The sequence below is a fragment of the Mytilus edulis genome, chromosome 2, assembly GCF_963676685.1.
Source record: "Mytilus edulis chromosome 2, xbMytEdul2.2, whole genome shotgun sequence".
Classification (NCBI taxonomy): Eukaryota; Metazoa; Mollusca; class Bivalvia; order Mytilida; family Mytilidae; genus Mytilus; species Mytilus edulis.
Window position 1 is genome coordinate 91,163,607 of NC_092345.1, and position 22,138 is coordinate 91,185,744.

The 22,138-nt window shown below is 31.4% G+C and overlaps 1 protein-coding gene across 1 annotated transcript in view; it reads right to left on the bottom strand.

The window, feature by feature from the left end:
• Nucleotides 1-259: 259 nt before the first annotated feature.
• Nucleotides 260-22,138, bottom strand: part of LOC139513402 (calcitonin receptor-like) — a 35,946-nt gene continuing 14,067 nt past the window's right edge. Inside the window, exons 3-13 of the mRNA XM_071301828.1 lie at nucleotides 20,399-20,487; nucleotides 18,357-18,460; nucleotides 16,984-17,110; nucleotides 12,971-13,124; nucleotides 10,537-10,603; nucleotides 8,530-8,593; nucleotides 7,864-7,943; nucleotides 7,355-7,490; nucleotides 4,634-4,675; nucleotides 2,293-2,415; nucleotides 260-874 (exon numbers count right to left, since the gene is read on the bottom strand). Coding sequence (XP_071157929.1) covers nucleotides 827-874; nucleotides 2,293-2,415; nucleotides 4,634-4,675; nucleotides 7,355-7,490; nucleotides 7,864-7,943; nucleotides 8,530-8,593; nucleotides 10,537-10,603; nucleotides 12,971-13,124; nucleotides 16,984-17,110; nucleotides 18,357-18,460; nucleotides 20,399-20,487 — 1,034 coding nt within the window. The 3' untranslated portion in view covers nucleotides 260-826. The remainder of the gene's footprint in view (nucleotides 875-2,292; nucleotides 2,416-4,633; nucleotides 4,676-7,354; nucleotides 7,491-7,863; nucleotides 7,944-8,529; nucleotides 8,594-10,536; nucleotides 10,604-12,970; nucleotides 13,125-16,983; nucleotides 17,111-18,356; nucleotides 18,461-20,398; nucleotides 20,488-22,138) is intronic.

The following is a 22,138-nucleotide window of genomic DNA, read 5'->3' on the forward strand; positions in this document are numbered from 1 at the left end:
GTAATGGTAAGAACATGTGTATCCACGAAGATAACATTGTTCATACACAATGAAAATATTGTTCTATGCTTCAGTTGTTTCGAACTGTATCAATCTATGTTGCTCCAAGCAATTTTACCCACATCCTCCTACAATATTTTTTTAAAAATTAAAATATAAAGCACATGACGTCAGTAAAGTATTTGACAATATTTCGTAGTGAACAACTTTCAAATGTTCATGTGTAAGGCGATATATTCTAAAGTAAACGACAAAAATAATAACGTAAGTCTTTTATTCACCATGTAACATCTATTTATGATTGCATTGACGTAACCTAGACGGTATCCTTCTTGTCAATTCTAAATAAAACAAACCAATGAAATTGACGTTAGTTTTTAGCAGAAGTTTTTATAACAATTTCTCTGCTAGTTATCCTGCACACCAGTTAAGAAAAACGCCGAACACGTATATAAAAACTTGTCAATATAATTTGATACGCTTGTTTCGTCTACATAAGACTCATTAGTAGTGTTCAATTCATAAAAATTAGATGATATTAAGCCAGTGATTATCAGGTGGTGAACGTTGGAATTTTAGTGAATTAAGGAAATACGACAAAGGCAAAAACTGATATCAGGTAACTTAAATAGAAATACAGCTTCTGCAATTCCCAGATACATTCCTTCTTATATAACCTGTAAATGTAAATTATATCATTTCAGAAGAATCTAAGAACTCATTACTAATTTGAGTGACCAAAGAAACATGTCGTCTGCCGAGGAACTGTCCAAAAAAAACCACAGAATTTAATACCGTTGCAAAGAAAATACCATCTGATCAGTTTCTACTGATTTGCCTCGGTGAGCGCCATCAATTCAGGACTTTCTTCTCTCTGAAAAGATAGAAGATTATGTTAACTTATACAATCAAATTGGTAATGTAGTGTTCATAATGATTTAAAAACGTAAACAAATAATTTTCGTAAGCACAACCCATTTTTATTCATAAGGTTATAACGTACTATCCACGAACTGCTAGCTTGACTTATTATTCTGTTGAATGGCAAAATTATTATATAATAACATTTAATTACATGATGGTCCTCTCGTGCATTTAGTTTGATTATAAGACTTGATGCTTCCTGTATCCAACATTTAGTGATACATTGGGATTTGTTAAAAGGAGATGCAATCAACAGATTCCACAAATACAATTTATCCAAAATTAAAATAAAAAATGCTATAATTTTCGGTCAAACAAATGCTTATGTCAAATTAGATATAATGAATTAATATTTTAAAAGCTTCGTTTTTGAGTGTTTGTACTTTATATGTTTACATCCATCTTGCTTGAACTTTAATTTCATGTAGCCAATATATCATCTGAAAAATATATCTCAAAAACATGATTCTGTATGATAAACTTTATCGTTCCAAATGTTTTTGTGAATCATATATTTATCCTTAATCTAAAGTTATATCCGTTTATGTGTAAATACTACTGATCAATGAAAAAGACACCAGAATAGTCGTCCGATCTGAAATATAACCGATTTAGTCCGATTCCCCATGAATGAAAAAATGCCGACTAAACATCTCACGTCTCATATTTCACCGAGTCTTGGTTCGCATAGAGGATAATGCGTGCGTAGCAGGAGACGCATATCCCTACGTCACACCCTGTCTGACCCTGTCTGGGTTTTTGTGATTACATCAGGTTTATCTTGGGTCTCATTATATAATAGATCAATGTGTTTACTGCGGTTAATATCTGTCGCCTCTTGTTTGATAGTTTTTGTGGTTACATCAGGTTTATCTTGGGTCTCATTATATAATAGATCAATGTGTTTACTCCGCTTAATATCTGTCGCCTCTTGTTTGATTGTTTTTGTGGTTACATCAGGTTTATCTTGGGTCTCATTATATAATACTATTTTAGTAGATCAATTTGTTTAATCCGGTTAATATCTGTCGCCTCTTGTTTGATAGTTTTTATGATTACATCAGGTTTATCTTTGGTCTCATTATATAATAGATCAATTTGTTTAATCCGGTTAATATCTGTCGCCTCTTGTTTGATAGTTTTTGTGATTACATCAGGTTTATCTGGGTCTCCTTATATAATAGATCAAGGTGTTTCCTCCGGTTAATATCTGTTGCCTCTTCTTTGATATCGAAAATGCCTAAATACTAGATCAATCCATTTGAATTGTCAATAGATATTGAGCATCAGCTCAAAGTTCAGGACCACTTAATCATTATTATCATACCAAATATTAGTGCGTTCTTCGCGTCAATATGAATTACGTACCACTGATTCCAAGCACATTTGTTCTGTATCATTGGATTTCATCGACGGAAATCTTTGTTCTGCACTTCCAGTGCAATGCATAAGTCTGTATTGTTTCCATTTTCGACTCAACAGCGAAACTACCTGTTTTAAATAAAGAAAAACAACAATTACGTCTTTAGAAATGCGGACAAGCAACAATACAATTTCATTAACCTTAATCATTTCATTAATCATTAACCTTTAATTACAAATAATTTCAAATAAATGTATATAATGAATCTTAATTGAAGGCATAACGTTCTTAATGTATCAACATTCAGGTAGCTTGACATTATGTTTTTTCCATTCTTATGATATGTAAATAATGAAGGTTTATTTGGTCACATTTTAATTCCAACTTCCAGGCAATTGTTTTTCGTTTTTAAAGTTTATTCGATCTTGTCTTTAATTTGCATTTGATAGTCTACATTGTTTACTTTAAATTTCTTAAAATATCATCCCTTGTTACTAAAAAATTAATAAATTACAAACGCATCAAGTTATAAAACAAAATATTAAGCACCTTATATATTTTTTTTTTAAATATTTTTATACCAAATTACAGCAAGGAGCTTCGAGGTATTTGTAAACATTTACATTAAAAAACAGAAAACAGTCGAGGACGATTTGTTCATATACATGAGGATCTTTTATTGCATAAGCACAAATTCCGCCGAAAGATCAATGATTGAACTTTTTTAAGCACAAGGTCATTTTTTTACCTGTAACATTTTTGTGTGGGTGTCAATATCCTAGAAATAAGCAATAGTATAATCGAATAAATAAGGTCAGGTACACCAGTTTATCAGGTTGACTGTTTTGTTTTGAAAACGTATAACGCAAAATTAATTAATACAGAATCTCGCTTCAGATTATACATGATTTTCATATATTTATTCTACGTGTTGATATAATAACATTAAAAATGAACAGTACTAAGAAATTAATATATTGGTCAAGTAATGGGTCATAAAAGCAGAAACTCATCATAGATATCAGGGTTGTGTTTGATTATTACCGAATGTCTCGGTATTTTGCGCATCCAACATTCATTTATTCATTTTTTATGTTTTTGTTATAGTTTGCGTTGAATAATCTGTTATGTCTTATCGTTGTACTCCAAATAACTATAAAATTGCCTTTCCATAACATCATTGTCATGAACATTCTTTCGACGAATATAGTGAAAATAATTGTATAAAGTTCGAGTTTGCATGTTAGTTACGTAAGCGCGTCACTGTTTTTATATTCTGTGGTGTTTGTCATTGATAGAATATGTTCGTCGTTGTTCTGCAGTTTGCTTAAAGTGACGATTATTGTATTATTTGTTTATGCGTTTTGCTGTGATGAATGTTATTGGGTGTGTGTGTGCTGTATTTCTATCACGTTGTGTTGTCATTTCAACGAAAAATTTTAACATTGTCATAAAGCGGCAGATTTAGCAATCCATTAGAACAGGTTCAATCTACCATTTTTCTTCTTTCGTCCTGTACAAAGTCAGGAATATGGAAGTTGCTATCAACTAGTTCGTTTCTATGTATAGTGGCGTTTGTTTGTATATTCACTGCCTGTTGTTCCTTTACTGTTCGTTTATAGTTGATGCGTTTCCTCGGTTTTAGTATGTAACCCGCATTTGTTTTCTCTCAATGGATTTATGATTTTTGAACACCATTGTACAAAGTTGCATTTATTTGAAAAACATTTTTTTCTTCTAGGAGCCCTTTACTTGTGGATCTGTTTTACGTTTAACTTAAAAGCATTTCGTTTTTGTGGTTTTTATCTAAAGTAGCTAGTCTTCAACTTCCGCATTTTTAGTATGTCATTAAAAAGTATCTAATTAAAATGTTATTACTGTTTTTAACCTTTCGAAAATAACATCTTGAGGTCCACCAGAAATATATGTAAGTTGATAAAAGGCTTTAAAGTACATCAAATGATGTTTTAAAGCTAGTAAATACATTTGTGTTTGAAATGCAATTGTTATGTAAGAATCTTAATGATGTTATGCGGATATATCTGTCGGTTTTCAAGAATTTAATTGACAACGTGTCACCATTACGCCCGCTTCCATTTTAACGATTGAGCACAATTAGGTGGCATAATGGAAAGATTATTTTAACGATGAAGATCATGACTGTTTGATTATATTTGAGTACTAGTATTTACTCGAAAAATGCAAAGGGTCGACGTTCCTTACCAAAATGTATATTCTGATAGAGGCATATTTTGGTGCAAACGTTTTGCTTAGACAACTGACCAAATTGTTATCAATGTACTTCTAATACCTTAAATCGGCAGATATGAAAAACCTTATACATACCTCACCATTGCAGAAGCAATATATTATGGAAACAAAGGCCCCCTAAAAAATAATATTTTAAGAGTGTAAATATATACCTTAGTACAATGTATTTTAAATGATGGAAACGATTGCCACAATGATGTACAATTTAAGAAGATATGTAATGGGGCAATACACATTCATAATTACAAGAATAACGTCCGGTAAATGATTGACCCATAAAAGGCTAAACAAAATCTCCCAAACACTACACTGGAAATTAAACAATGTAAAATGCAAACGCCACCAAAGTTAACAGAGAGCACATGTGTTTCGGCAGAAATAAACATATGGATCATGACAGCATGCAGGAAGATACTTAGATGCCAATGACCAATTATAGGATACAGGCTATATATAAAAAAGAAGATGTGGTATGATTGCCAATGAGACAACTATCCACAAAAGACCAAAATGACACAGACATTAACAACTATAGGTCACCGTACGGCCTTCAATAATGAGCAAAGCCCATACCGCATAGTCAGCTATGATAGGCCCCGATAAGACAATGTAAAACAATTCAAACGAGAAAACAAACGGCCTTATTTATATGCTTATTTGATAAAATTTAAATATATGCTTATTTAAATACGCTACAAAACAGAATAAATTTAAGGTAAGCACCGTTTTTTTTTCTTCTAAAGCTCGTTTTATATTAAATAACTAGTAATATGTTCGTGTTGATTTACAACTAAAGGAAATAGTTTTTTGAATGAGACAAACATTTTGTCAGCCAGTTTGATATCAAAACGTTTACATTTACCCATATTGACTATAAAATAACATTAAAATTAATTGTAAAAGACTGAAAGTCCATTATGCGGGGGAATAGTTTTTGAAAACTGAAAATGAGATGCTAATGATGATAATGAAAAAACACCATACACGGTACCGTGCTTCTATGCTTTATATTTTCACCCTTCTATCTTGATGCAAAACTGATAGCATTATTTCATAAAAATTCGATCCTAATCAAAAGTACCAGGATTATAATTTAGTACGCCAGACGCGTGTTCTGTCTATATAAGACTTATCAGTGACGCTCATATCAAAATAGTTATAAAGCCAAACAAGTACAAAGTTGAAGAGCATTGATGATCCAAAATTTCAAAAAGTTTTGCCAAATACGGCTAAGGTAATCTATTCCTGGGACATGAAAATCCTTAGATTTCCTAAACTAGATTGCCGTACTGGCAAAACAAGAAAGTATAAACATTTAATTCTTACAGTAGTACAAACCGATGTTCAAATCGATTAGGAAGAGACAAGTCATGGTAAACTATAAACAAACTGAGGGAATACAAAGGTAGCCAGACTTGGTGCGTCCACAAAATAAGCGACTCCGGTATGAATGGCTCACCTGCCTTGCGAATAATTCACACTAAGTCAAAATGTCAGAATCGGGAATTATAAAACAATTGATAAAATTACAAACATACGACTATTTTGGTATCTAAGGATCTAATACAGCGAAAACCTGTGACTAGTTAGTTGATACACCGACAAATCGTATCAAGTCAACCAATTCGTGATGACAATCGTTGAGTGTATCTACTGTCAACTTTAGCCATCCTCCTTTTTAACAAACCTCCTGCTTGTACGGAAATGTTAAAAGCCATACAAGGTATACTTTTATGAATCAGCTTCCAAACGACAACAAACCCAAGATGCGCCAAGAAGTATACAAAATTAGACTCGTCATCAATAGCTACATGTTTATACTCTTTTGGTAACTTTTATATTCGAACGGCTATAGTGAGTCCTCCGCAGACGAAACGAGCGTCTGGCGTTACAAATTGGACGCCTTGTATCTTTGCTAAAGTTTAATAGATAGCTTCCCATATATGCTTTAAAAATAAGCATTAAAGTGTCATATTGGTTTTATGTTTGTATACATTTCTCTTAATTATTTTCATATAATTCTTATATGATTTGCATATCTATGAATACTTGAATTGGATTGGTCAATTAGAATTTTTCTCTAAGTTTACACTTCGATAAACCATGTTTACGAAACTACTTTTGTAATCTATTCATGCGCGATACACAAGCTTGCAGTGATCCCGGGATTTTCAGCAAATTGAGATTTAAAAACAATTGCATAGCAGTTGTGACTATTCTAGTGCATATATAACAAAAACAAAGAAATAAATGTAAAGCACTAAAGCTTCAAAAATGTCCAAAAATAAATTTAATAAAATTCCGCGAAATTTCATAAAGAATTTGGCGAATTTACGTCATGGCAAAACACGACGTCATACGAATGGAAATTTTCAAGGGAAAGATTATTTCGTTACGTGTACGCTACAAATTCGGATAACATTTAATTAAAATGAAGTTTTTGAGGTAGGTGCTATTTCATTTAAGATTCCGTTGTATTTATCGGACATTTATGGTTTTTAGAAGGTCAAGATGGCGGCGTACTCCTTAGTTACGACTTGCCATTGTGTTTTTGATGGTAAATATATATAGTAGCCATCAACAACAAAATATTTATTAAATATCACAAATGTTTGGCTGAAGAATTATAAGGATTAAACACATTTTTTCTAGAGGTTATTGATGTGTAAACCGGGGCTCGTACTCACAAACCGAAGGACTTTTATTCAGTTTGTGAGTTAATCGCCCCGGTTTACACATCAATAACTTCTAGAAAAAATGTGTTTAATCCTATAGTATTCTTAAGATAATTCTAACCTGGCATGACGTTAAAATAGCAGAACAGTAACTATAGACATCTTCAAAGGGTGATCCATGCTCAGGTCTCATCGGCAAAAGTAAGTATTGAAATCCTAATAATGGAATCAGAACTAACGTGGCTCTGGCTGCTTTCCTAGATAAAAATAGGTATCATATAGGTGAACATTTACAATGGTATGCTTACATTTGAAGTATCTTAATCTTACAATGAATGTGTATGTAAATGTTTAGTTTGTAAAAAGAAACAATCCTTCAACGGAAATATAATGAATGTAGTGCGAATTTAAATGAGTTCTTTTCTTTATTTTATATTTATGATTATATTCCTCTATATTTATACTTTAAATAAATATAGAAACATATATTTTAATACGTCGAATGAAGGATGAATTTTATTTACTTATATGAAACGATTTAAAAAGAATAAATATTTGAACGTTTCGATTACTGCCTATTGAAGTTCCAAAGTCAAATATTATATTGCATCCATGTTATTATTTACTTACTTATTTTGCGCTGCTTCTGGTAGATCTTTTAATTTTGTCATCAGTAATCGAACAATATTGATAAGAAATATGATATTAACCTACAAAAATAAAATGTATGTAAATACAAAAAATATATAAGATTCTTACAATACACTATGTACACGTGTAATCGTCACCTGTATTTGACATCTATTCAAAAAGCTGACTCGTTTGCCTTAATTTCCAAATTGGCAATTAAGAATATTTCATACCACATGTAATTATGATAGTTATAGTCTCTGAAAAACCAAGGAACAAAATGGTGTCCTTTTCTTATTTATCCTATTTCGTGGGAGAGTGGCAAAATAATTTTATTGAGACCGAAGGATCATGCATGTTCCTAGAATTGGTTTTTTTTCCTACGTCTGAATATTGGAATAAGTGCACGCTCTTATATAGTATATGTTTATTTAACACAAAAATTGGTGATTCTATCTATATCCTAGAAAACAAATAGGAAAATTTTATCCACATTACCATTGAAAATAGAATAATTAATAATAAATTACCACTGCAGTTCGTGTCTACGCCAATGTTATTACTTGTCTTATAAATGAAAACAACAAATGGAAGTTTATAACGACCTTGACTGGCTATATTAATGAAAACAATGTTTTTAGTTATGTGTTCATGTTAAGTACTTACAGCCAGAGAAATAACTATTGGTCCATACATAATCCATTGAAGACTACTTTCATTCATCCAACAACTACAACATATTCTTTTTTTTTATTAAATGTGAGTATTTTTTTCCTATTTACAGCGATAATATAATTATTATATAACTTTTAAAGGATAATATGCAATAAATTTAGCATGAAATCAACTTTTAACTTCGTGGATAGGGATTTAAAAATCCACACGGAGATGTTTTGTTGCAAATAATTTCAATAATGATGATTGATGTATGAACACAGACTGACTAGATCTCAATTCACTGCAAGATAGTTCTCTAAACAGTACTGAATTTATAGTAGAGGATAAGACAGCAAAATGTCTAAAAAATATTTTTGATTATTTTATTGTTAAATCTATTAAGATAAGAATAATCATTTCAAGTCAAAATTTTAATACTGGTATCTCGTTTAAATACCGGTAGTATTGGAAACAAAATTTCAAGAACAATTTGATAATTACAAATGTTGTAATATCCGTGGACAAAACCACCAGCAGTTTAATCGACGCAGTGGTTGTAGAAATTCATTAGATAAACTTGGTTTACAATTTGGTAGCGCAAGACGCACGTTTCGTTATCAAGAGATTTATCAGTGATGCTTACATTAAACCATATGGAAAGACAAATTAAAAAAGCATTTATAAAGGGGGCAATTACCTTTATGGATTTACATTTGTTAGAGTGCCCAATATTTGAAAGCCAAGAATGTATGATAAACGAAACAATTGAAAAAATTTATGATAACAACAAAAACTCAAATAATAGTATATACCTGGTCAACTTTGCCTGAGGGAATTAAACCTTAGTGTTTTGATAATTTCAAAATAATAAACGGTTTGTCATTAAACATATAAGGATCGAAGAATGGAATACTGAGCTGATGATACTCTCGAAGACTAGTTATGGCGTCTATTTTACTTTGTTTTAATTAATCCATGTCAAGCATAGTCCAATCAAGCATACGCTCAATGTGTATATACAAACTTCAAATACGACAATTATCGGATGGTTTTATTTTCTTTGTTTGGTGTCACCATCTTGTTTTTGTTTTGCTAACATATCTTTTTATGTGCTTGGTTTTTTTTATCAAATTCATTAAAATACCTAAAGCTGTTTTCAAAGATGATGTTTTTTTCAGAATGTGTGATGCACAAATATGCAACAAATCATAAATAATCATCTGATCAGGTCTTATCAATTTCCTCAGCAGCTTACTTATGATTTAATACTTAACAGACTGTCGTGATAGAATATAATATTTCATTTTAATAAGCGTATCTGCTTCTTCGAGTTATGATAACGGTTTCCGTTTTAATTGTGGATCATTATTTATTGAATTTAGATTTTTTGTTTTTCAATTATCAATTGAGGAGTAAACAGGAATCACATATTGTAGAATATAATGGCAATTATTAACTCAGAACATTTCCAATTATCTTCAGTATCGTTAGCGTTACAGAAGACTTTTAAGAGATATAAATAACAGCGTAAAATGATTTCAATTTGATATATAGACAAAAGAAATAGTAATGAAGTCGTAAGAATAGAACATGCAATAATCGATTCATCTGAATTGTTCTGAACATGAGAGTTTATTTTCTGTTTTATATTGTGTATGAGGGAATTTCCCACAGGATTCTTCTTTATATCAGGGAAAAGATGACGTTTTTAAATTATCCCTTTTTTTCATCCACAATATTGACATGTTTGCCTATTTCTAAAATGAAATGTTTATTTGTGTACTTTTGAGAGAAAAAAAATTGTATATTCTGTGTTCCTAAATACGCCTTTCCAAAAATCAGCATTATAGCATAAAGAAAATTATGGAGATAATAAAAAAGCTATCAAATTAAATGTAGTTACAGACAATAACAAAAGGGTTACGAGTAAATTTGTTGAAACCAGTTGACATTCGGCATCCTTAGTTTGTTCAAATGCAGTTGTTGTGTGTAAAACGAAAACAAACTTTGACTTACACTGTATTGTCTACTGTTGATATGGCTCTAAGGACTGCATATATGATGGTTGGGAAAACTGGGACCACTAAAAAGAAAACATCAAGTAATTGAAAACAGGAAAATGAAGTATTCGGAGCTATACAATTTTTAAGTATGAACATATTTATTACAGTCATAAATACTTGATTGATTGATAGATTGGTTGGTTGGTGTAGTTTTAACGCTAGAGTCTTTGACTTTGTCGAAGAGAGAACACGTTTTTTCCATAATAAAAGTCATGCAAAAGACAAATTTAATAGATCAGATCGATGTTTAAAACATACTTACTATCCATGAATAACAGAAAGAAGGGGAAATCCGATAGCTATGACATGCATCAGTATCCAATGTCAGGATTTAGCATTCACGAACATGTTCCTTTATTTGCCTTTCTACAGTCAGGAGCCAATCAAATTGTTGAATTTGGTTCATGTTTGTCACAATTGTATTTTTGTATAATGAATAGTTCTAATTAGACCACTTATTTCTTGTTTAAATTGTTATACAATTTTTATGTATGGACCTTTTATAGCTGACTATATGGTATGAGTTTTTCTCATTGTTGAAGCTCGTATACAGAACCATAATTACTTATATATAATGTCATTTAAACTCTAGATGATAGTTGTCTTAATGTTAAACAGAAAGTGAGGAAAGAACAAAATCACCTTATATTAGTATTAAATTATCTATTAAAATATAAGAAGATGTGGTACAAGTGCCAATGAGACAACTCTCCATCCAAGTCACAATTTGTAAATGAAAACCCATTATAGGTCAAAGTACGGACTTCAACACGGAGCCTTGGATACCTAGCATTTCAATAACTCCTTCTTTCAATGCTGACAAATTTCAATATTTATAAGAACTTTTACCGAACATAAAATTATTGAAGAGAGTGTTAAGGTAGACCGAGTGTCTTTTTCTGAGCATCACTCTTATTATTGTTGCAGAAATCCTCTTTTGGTTTAAATATATGTTTATTAAGTATAATTAAATATACAACAAAAACATCTACAACATGAAACTTTAAGATTAAACAATCAAAACATTAAGTGCCATTACTTGTACTTAAGACTTACAATTACTTCATTTAATGTTTAAGGTGAGTTTGTTATCATTAATGTTATTTAAAACAAAACAAATGTCTTATACATTTTTTGATTTGAGCGTCACTGATGAGTCTTTTTTAGACGAAACGCGCGTCTGGCGTAAGTGTAAAATTTTATTCCTGGGGCGTGTTTATCGAAGCTTTCTTTGGATAAGGACGTGTCCTACGACCAACTTATGACAAATCTTAGTCCGAAGTGGGTTTATCAAACATGTCGGAACTTAGGAAAATCCTAGGAATTGTCCTAACTTTAGCATACCAATTTAGGTGTCTTAAGATGGTCTTAGGATAGTCCTTACTTTAGGATATATATAAAATATGTTTTTTTATAGACAAATAAGGCATGTAAAGGTTCTATTCCATTTTTATGGCCGAGTCTGGTGGGTGCTAGAATAAAAAAAATTGCCATGCTTTCTTCATTATTAGTTTATTCTGACAATGTTTACATAAATTGTCATCCACCGATTTTTTTGGCAAAGTTGCTCATCCTGGTTTTTTTTATTTCAAACTCCTGTCCTGCTTTTTTCAAATTTCATCTTACATTGTTTGTCATATGTTTTGTTTCATAGAGTTAAAATGTACAATTCTAATATGAAAACTATTTATTACCTTTTATTTTAAACTAATAATTATTAAATAATCATATATCTTATTTTTTTAAACCATAGTTATTGGTTAAATTTGATAAAATATTTTAAATTATAATTTTCAATTTGCTAATTTCTTTTACGCCAATACTTAGGACAGCGGTTAGGACATCCTATCTGAGATGATCCAAAGATAGCTTCGATGTGAATGCTGAGACGTGTCGTAAGTCGGTCCTAACTTTATCCTAACTTCTGTCCTAAGAAATTCTTAGGACCGATCTTAGGACATTTTCAATAAACAGGCCCCTGGTATATATGATGAGTTTATTTACATATTTTGACAAAAAAGAACTATATGTACGTGACATCTAAACCTTAAATTCAACTTTTTAATACGATCGACACTTCTAATCAATCAAAATTATTATTAACATTTGAGAAATTTAGTTAAATACAGATTGTTTTATATTATTACTTTGAGAATTTTTACAAAACAAACCAACGGTTTTGTTTGAAATCTATAAAGTACAAAGAATGTTGAGATAATTCGTCGTTGAAACTGACTGACATTTCAGATAAAAGAAACTGAAGAAAAAAATATAAATTGAAAACTGAATGCAGCACAGGTGGAGAATGATACTTTTGAAAGGACATAAGCAGTCCGTCAGGGATTTAAATATGCGCGATATTATCAATTGGTTATTTTTATACTCACCCCATCCTATTATCACACAAATTATTATGAGGACTCGTTGCCCTTGGTATGCCTTCTGTAGTAAAGTATGTAGATATAATCCTTCGCAAAACATCCAAGCAAAATTACAAACCATAGAGAAATGAGCCAACACATGTAATACCTGGCACCATACCTTAAAATGATAATATTTAAAGCTATTTCCAATAAGGACTAACAGGCAAGATAGATATTCTAAATTGAGTGGTCTGTTCGAAGTACACAATAAGCAAGAAAGTACAAAGAAATTCATGAACTTATGTTAAAAGCGTAGAATACAAATATTAATTTTAAAATTTATAATTGGAACAATTCAATTCAATGTTCATTGTAAAGCCATCGATTGTATCATTATCAAGGAATAGTCAGTTTTTAGTACAGATTAAATTAATTTAAATTTAAATTTAAATTTTACATTTTGAATTTATAAATGAAGTACTTATGAGGAAATTTGGACCGTTAATTTATGAATCAAGGTGCTTTGTAGACGATTTTCTCGGATTTTTTTAACATAACATGCTCACTGTCTAGCATACTTAATAATTGGCATTAAGTTTTGAAAGCTTCCTGACTTTCTAACATCGAACTTCATGTACACAAATACAACTAGAAAATGCTGTGTCTAAATTGTTTCAGTATGTGCAAGATTCAAACCTTTTATGCTGATATATCCAAAGCAAACTATCAAAACTCGGCGGAAGAAAACAAAATCGGACGCAACACATGTATAAAATGTATTTTCAGTTTTTATAACGCTGCTTAGTATCAATAAACGTGAAATTAAACGTACAAAGGAAGTCTTGAATAAATCTGTGAAATTGATGGGTTTTGTTGATTTCTGTAAAACATCCTATATCGGCTTCTTAAATATTCTTAAATTTTGTGGTACGCGTTTAGCAATATCATTGCATATAATGTCTCGTTTATTCCAAAATCCCCAAAAAATATTTGATTATTTCTTTGATATCTTCTGCTTTTTTTAAAATCAAGTTTGAAGTTTAAATTATCTGTAAAAAGTAAAATTAAAAAAAATACAAAACTCCAAGGAAAATTCAAAGAAAGTCCCTTATCAAATGGCAAAACCAAAAGCCTAAGCAATCCAACGAATGAAAACAACTATAATATTCCTGACTTGGTACAGGCATTTTCTTAAGTAGAAAATTGTGGACTAACCCCGGGTTTACAGTAAGCCAAACCACTCACTTGTTTGACAGTCACATAAAATTCCATTTCGTTTGAATTTGACTTTTCTGTAACTAATTGAGTCTTAATAGTATCTAATAAAAGAAGTTCACCGAGGCTGACATAGTAGCAATGACAACTAGATTTGTAATTGCTAGCAATAACGGAGGCACCTTTCCCCTATTGCTGGCGTTATGGCAGCCATTTTCAAAGTTCTAAAGTCAAAGAGTGCATCTACACATGCAAACGATCATTTCTGTAAAGTTTCATTCAGATGGAGCATCTTGAAATGTTGGACATTGTTGCTGTATCCACAGTACCGGCGGCCATTTTGACAATTCCAAAGTCAAATGTCATATCTGCATATACCAGTTAAATATTTGTGTGAGCTTTCATTAATTATGCCCAACCTACGATAGAAGAGGGCATTATATTTTCTGGTCTGTGCATCCGTTCGTTCGTCTGTGCGTCCGTTCGTCCCGTTTCAGGTTAAAGTTTTTGGTCAAGGTAGTTTGTGATGAAGTTGAAGTCCAATCAACTTCACACTTAGTACACATGTTATGATATGATCTTTCTAATTTTTATGCCAAATAAATTTTTTGACCCCAATTTCACGGTCCACTGAACATAGAAAATGATAGTGCAAGTTTCAGGTTAAAGTTTTTGGTCAATGTAGTTTTTGATGAACTTGAAACTTATTACACATTTTACCTTCGATATGATCTTTCTTTTAAAATGCCAAATTAGATTCTTATCCCAATTTCACGGTCCACTGAACATAGAACATGATAGTGCGAGTGGGGCATCTGTGTACTGTGGACACATTCTTGTTTAAGAGCGTTTTGATGTTTTTAACATTTTTGCTGTTTCCATGGTAACGGCGGAATCTCGAAAGTGCCAACCCCAAATTGCAATTCTTCACATGGTGGTGAACATTATTGTATAGTTCCATTAGCTTTGATTCATTCAATTTGTTATACGTAGGAGACAAAAAAAGTGTGGAAGAAAAGGAAACAAAAAGAATAAAAAGAAACGTAGAATAACAATACGTCACTCCGTTGAGGGTGTCATAATTCAATTGAGAACTGTAGCTTTCGTTGAGATTCATCTCCTTGGTGAATTATTTCACGAAAAGTATTATTAAATTTAAAAAATCATGACAAATTTGACTTCTACATCTGTTAAACTTCATACTAATACGTTTGTTCTCCGACTGCAGATCAAAATATTAACAAGATGTTTGTCTGAACTCGTCAGAACCATTATAACCTGATATGAAAGCATCTTTCTACTGACGTTATTGCAAACAATTAATTTGTCAGACGCAGTCACTTGGTAACATAAACTCAAATGACCTTCTATAATCGGTCTGATCCAATGTATCCCCAAGGACACATATCGAGAAAAATGTCACGAGCTGCATTGGTATGTTGAGTTTTGAACTTATTTGTGTTACAGAGACCACATATGAATGCTGAATTTCAATAATTAAAGAAACAAATCATGTTTCATACACTAAATTAACCTCTTAAATATGAAATATTAATGAACACGTCAACGCTCAAACAAATGTCCAATGTTATTAAAGGTAATTAGTCAACTCTATTATATAAGCGTAAAAAATATATATTATATACAGGTAACAACTAAATGCTATTGTATAAAGGTAACAACTAAAATGCTAGTAGTATCTATACTATCTATGCCTATAAAGAAAACAGCATAAACGCAAATATCCATTTGCCCACAGCCCGCCGTATTTGATGAACGCCGGATGTAATATCATAATAACAAATACAATTTTTTTTTATGACCCTGCCCGCGAACCAAGATGGCAGACATGGCTATAAATAGTACACAGGGTAAAATGCAGTTTTTGATTTATATCTCTGAAACTGAAGCATTTAGAGCAAATCTGATTGGTGGCAAAAATGTTCAACAGATTTAGATATATGTGCCCTGAAATTTTCAGACAAATCCGACAACCAGTTGTTGGGTTGCTGCCCCTGAGTTAGTAATTTTATGAAAATTTTGCAGTTTTTTTGCTATTATTTTAGATATTATTATAGTATCTAATGATATCTTATACTATAAATTATGCTTTAAACCTTAATTTACATGATTTCCAAAGCATCAGTAAATACAGGTGAGCGACACAGACTCTTTAGAGCCTCTTGTTCATAAAGAAAAATGACAAACATGTCGTTTTTCAATGCTTCTATACAAAATAAATGAGCCTTATCTCTTAAATCTTTCCTAACGGGTAGTCGAAGCCGTCCAGAAAAAAACTCTATTGATTAGTGGAAACCTGTATCCGACGACAATGCACAAGCCTATCTCAGGAACAAGGTAGTCGTGCCTCCCCTTCTATACCGAGAGAGATGACATATAACAAAAATTCTTGAAATGAATACTTCAATAGTGTATTAATAAATTTAATTTCAACATGATTTGTCTCTTCAATTATTGAAATTCAGCATTCATATGTTTTCTCTGTAACACAAACAAGTTCAAACCCAACATATCAATGCAGCTCGTGACATTTTTCTCGATATGTGTCCTTGGGGATACATTGGATCAGACCGATTATAGAAGAGCATTTGGTTTTATGTTACCAAGCACTGTGTTTTATATGAGTCTGACAAATTAATTTTATAAAAAGTTTGATTCGTGCACGTACGAATAGCGGCTATTAAATGACAAACAAATCAAAAATACCTACATACCGGGTCTAAATCAACCCCTCTGATTGGACCATACGTATATTACCCATAACGTCAATGCAATATGTTTGTATAAAGGTAACAACTTACGTAATTATGTTCCAGGAGATCTGAATTGAGGACTACTAACGAATTATATAATATCCATGTTAGTCCAGTTAATATATAGGACAGGAAAAGGTTCTTATGTATGAAAATCCTTCCACACTTAAGTTGCCTAAAGACATAATTATATTTTAATAACATTGAAGCGAATTTTATAAAAATGTGTAACCTAAACAAATAATTGAAAAAAAGAATTTGTATTGTATACACTTTACTCCTATGAACTACACAGTAGACATGAAAAGTAAATCATCTGAATTGAGTTAACATAAATGAACACCAAGTGGTACATTAATTAAATACCGACTGCATCTATGATCGAACGACATGTAGTAACATGTAATAAGGTCCATTTTGTTAAAATATCGGATAAGCAGTTGATTACATAATCTCAGCAGACAGTTTTGATTGGCCGTTCATGTCGATATAACGATACCTCCATCATCATAATTTTCTATCGTTTTGTTTTAAACAAGTATCACGATAATTTGGACAAGTATAATGATACTTGTCGAAAGCATTATGATATAATTAAACTGACAAAAGCATCGCAATTGAACCCAAAGCATCATGATGGAAGTTAAAAGCATCATGATAGAAGTCAAAAGCATAATATCGGATGTTATAAACTTCGCGATGGAGGTCAAAAGCATCATGATGGAGATTAAAAGCATCACCATTAAAGCTAAAAGCACTATGATGGAAGTTGAAAGTATAATGATACAAATCAAAATCGTAAGTGCGCGATGTCTTCTTGTAGCTTACCAATGAAAGCGAATATCATAATCTACAAGTTGATTGTGTAAAAACATGATTTGGAACCAGATGTTCTAACATGATGCTTTTGAATTCCATTATGATTTTTTTTACTTTCATAATGAATCTTTTGACTTCCATCGCGATGATTTTAATTTGAAGCATGATGCTTTTGACATCCATCGTCATGCTGTTGACCTATATCTCGATCCTCTTAGTTTCCAACACGATGCTGAAGTGAGTAAAAAATGCATCGTGATGCTTTGAGCAAGTATCATGATACAAATCTAAAGTATAACAAGAGGATTTTCACAAGTATCTTAATAGTGGTTAAATATATCGTGACACTTGAACAGTTGGAACCATCTCGATTGAAGACTAAAATAGTGAAAGAAGTGTCGTTATTCTGATACGAACGGCCACTTATTTACAGTGCTTCGTTAATGATGTAATTTATAACTTATACTTTAAGATTGACATTTTACAAATATTTGATTTTGAGCGTTCATAATTTAAGGTTAACCAAGAAATGCGCTTCGGACTTCTAAATAAAATAGTGTTTATTTGGTTAACTTACGATTTTGGCATGCAAAGAATATTACCTAAATCTGAAGAATATCGTTAGCGCAACACTAAGCAGAATGATGGATACTACATTTCCTGCAATGAAAACATACACTGGAAGATGGTCGCCTTTCCCTGCATCCTAAAGAAAATTAACAATTTAAATCATACTTCAGGTCCTTGAATGTAATACAGCTTAATGTATGTATAACTTCCAGTAAAGATCTGCATGAATCAATTTCAATAGAAAGTTATCAAAGAAAACAGGCTTCATGTTTGTTCAGACAGACGAGCATTACGTCTACATATGTAATCGTACGGTATTCAACACTGAGCAAAACCCATACCGCATAGTTAGCTATAGTTTGATATTAAGTATTATAACTAACTGCCAAATGCAAAACAAATTCAATATACAACTACATAAAACAATCTATAAATTACAGCCACTTGACTTTGGACCGGTACAGAATGACTGTAACGGAGTTAAACATAATTTCGGGAGCTACTTCTCCCCTCGTCTTACATCGGACAGTGGTGTAATAGCAAAACGTTAAAACAAAATATAAAAATCAGTTGAAAATGGTCTCTCTTGTACACTATCATAACAGCCTTGAGTATTTTTTCAAGAGACACAATGGCTAGTCCATGTTTTTTAAGAGCCGTTAATTTCTGTCAACAAATTTAAAGCATTGACATATTATCAGAATCACATCTTAGAAATTTTGCTAACAGGGTAACGTTATGTGTGAATAAAAAAAACTGGCATCCCAAACATTTTAATAACTATCTATTGTCAACCCAAAAATTCGTTTAACAGATCTTGTTTCTAGATATAATAAATGGGAACCTAGAAATTCCACCATCGCACAATTCATTCACAAGGACTTTCTGCTATAAATGAATCCTAGGAGTTAAGCAAATCTATCACAAGACTTACAACTGACAGCCCAGAAATTCTATCACCGAGTGTTACTGCATGTTTACTAAGGCTTATATATTATAGCAACCTATTTATATTAAGGTTTCCTGTAGATATTTCAAAAACTGAGTTTTTATTAAAATGTTCGTTTTTCATTGATTGTTTGAATTGAGTAGCCTTGAAATAAACCCGTTCGGGAAATGATATGATTTGTTTTGACGAAAAGCAATAAAGCATAAATAGGCAATGCTATCTTTTTATTTAATTCTCTAGATTTTCTTTTTACTGGATCGGAACAATCAACATTTAAAGTGTTTTTCATTAATCGTGTTTATAAGCCTTGAAATGTAATACTGCTTTTAATCTTGATTGTTCAATTCTAATAAGTGGAAAATTGAGGTGGAAAAAGCATCATTCCGATGAGGAAAACATCTGGGTATATTTTTTAAATAAAAATTTTGAAGTAGGTTTTGAAAGTAGGTAGTCGGCTGTTGTCTGCTCTATGGTCGGGTTGTTGTCGCTTTGACACATTCTCCATTTCCATTCTCAATTTTATTAGAAGTAGGATTTAAATGCTCTACTGTGATTGGAAAAAATAACTAGATTATTTGACTACTGACTCGTGTTTAAACAGTGTCCTCATATGATTTATTTTATCTCTTGTTCGCGTTAAGACACTAGGGAGATGTACTAGTTATAATCAAACAAAAGCAGACGACAAAACAACCAATAGTCTATAAACCTCATTTTCAACATTTTACAACATCAATATTTAACTTCTGGAGGGAAGGATTTTTTCAAATGCGCATTAAATTAATTTAGAATATCATGTTATTCATACCAACAAGTTTAAACTATAACATATTTTGTTTGCTTGTAATTTGCTGTTATTTTATCTAGGTTTACAACATGTGAATTAACGCATTGCATTTACTTTTGTCTTTTTGTTTTGATACTTTTCAATGATTTATGTATTCGGCTTTACAAACTTTTGGTATAGAGCGTACCTACGAAAAACATGTCATTAGTACTAAATAATTACCAAACCGAGATGGGATATAAATAATTGTTTACAAATAGATTTTAAAAGTACCGTACGTCACAGTCGGCAGCTCTATCTGTATACTTTGAACGTAATTACGCATTACATGTATTTACCCAGAACTGGCAATGAGTATAATCTCCTCTTATAGATCCATTAATTGTATTCCATGTGCCGTGCTCTGTACAGTTCAAATAGGCTGATCCTACAATTATAATCTTACATGAAACACATTGAAACTACTATGTTAAGATAAAATTAACTATCGAAATTACAAACTTTTTCTAAAGAAAAACTTTAAGAAAGCAAACAAGAAAATGCTGCAAAAAGACTATTCAAAAGTGCCTTCAAAAATTGGGAGAGAAAAATAAACTGTAGAATCTTTTAAAAGATATTGTCTTATTTTAGGTGGGTATTTTATATTTGCTTTATTTTTGGCGATGGATTGCTGTCTAATTGACATGTATTCCGATTTATTCATGTGCATTTTTTTTTTTCAGTTAAATTTCCTAGTGATAGTCGTTTACCTTTCATAGAAACGATGAGGCACACACTTCTGAAAGGTGAAATCTGCGGTCAAGTAATAACATTTATACGTAGATGTTTCAATCAGGACTCCATCATTGAGATTGACACGCACTAATATGACAGTCAAAGAGTAATTTAACTTATTAGTAATTTGGGATGGCTAACATTTGTATAGAACATAGATATAATTGGCTTTGAGACAGCAGTTACTACCCATTATTGAAAAAAAATATTTTTATTTCTGAGGGTGTCCCGTTTGGTCTATTGTTTATGACTTATTAATAAAGTTATAATAACAATGTTGGTGTTCAATCACTGTGCTTGGTAGATTTGTGATAAAACATTATTTCCCTAATTCACAGTTGCAATTCTGTACAGTTTGTTACCAACTTGAAAGGATCTTTGGTTATAAAAAGGAAAAACATATTGTTGTCAATGAGACATAGACTTTAACAACTGTAGGTCATTTTAACGACTGAAAAAAATGCTTTCCCTTTATGGTCTTTAGTTAAGTTATCATTTGTTATTTCTTTGATTATTAGAAAGAGGAGGGTCGAAATAGATATATATATGTCCCTGTCACATATTCATAGGCCTCTATCATTTCATAAGAGTCTACAGAGGTGGTCTAATTTCAAATCTTAATGTTATGGTCAACTGATAAATCTTGTGGCAGATTTAGCAGTCCTGAGCATAACGTTTTAGACTCAATTATGTAGTATAGACTCCTGTAGAAGACTGTATGATGCACTTTGGGTAACTAAAAGTTGTTTGTGTCGTTATAGCGCAGTTTCACAAGTGAAAAGTAAAAACACAAAAATACTGAACTCCGAGGAAAATTCAAAAAGGAAAATCAAAAATCAAAATACCGCACATCTTCCTTTGTTATATAACAATCACATGAAGTTTTTAAAATTTGACGTTTATTAACGTCCAAATTAAACACAACTTCAATGATTATAAGTGCTCTCCATGACTTACAATAACTTACAATAATGTGCTTAAAAAAACAAAATACGGAAAGTTTCATTTACTGATTTTACTAGACGATTCAATTACTGTCTGAGTACCATTTAAGAAACGAAAGAGTACATATATGTACATGTACTATAAGGAAATCAGTAACCTAAAGCATCTATAGATTTGTAGCTCTAATAATGAAACGACATAACATGGTTTCATTTTGTCTGTCGCATGACATATAAGCTAACATTATATCTTTAATGAGTGGTTAGAAAAACAAATGCTGAGGCATGATCCATATTCAAAGCCTTTAAAAATATGTTAATCAAGTAAAGAGATATTGCTCAGTAAAACGAAAAAAATCC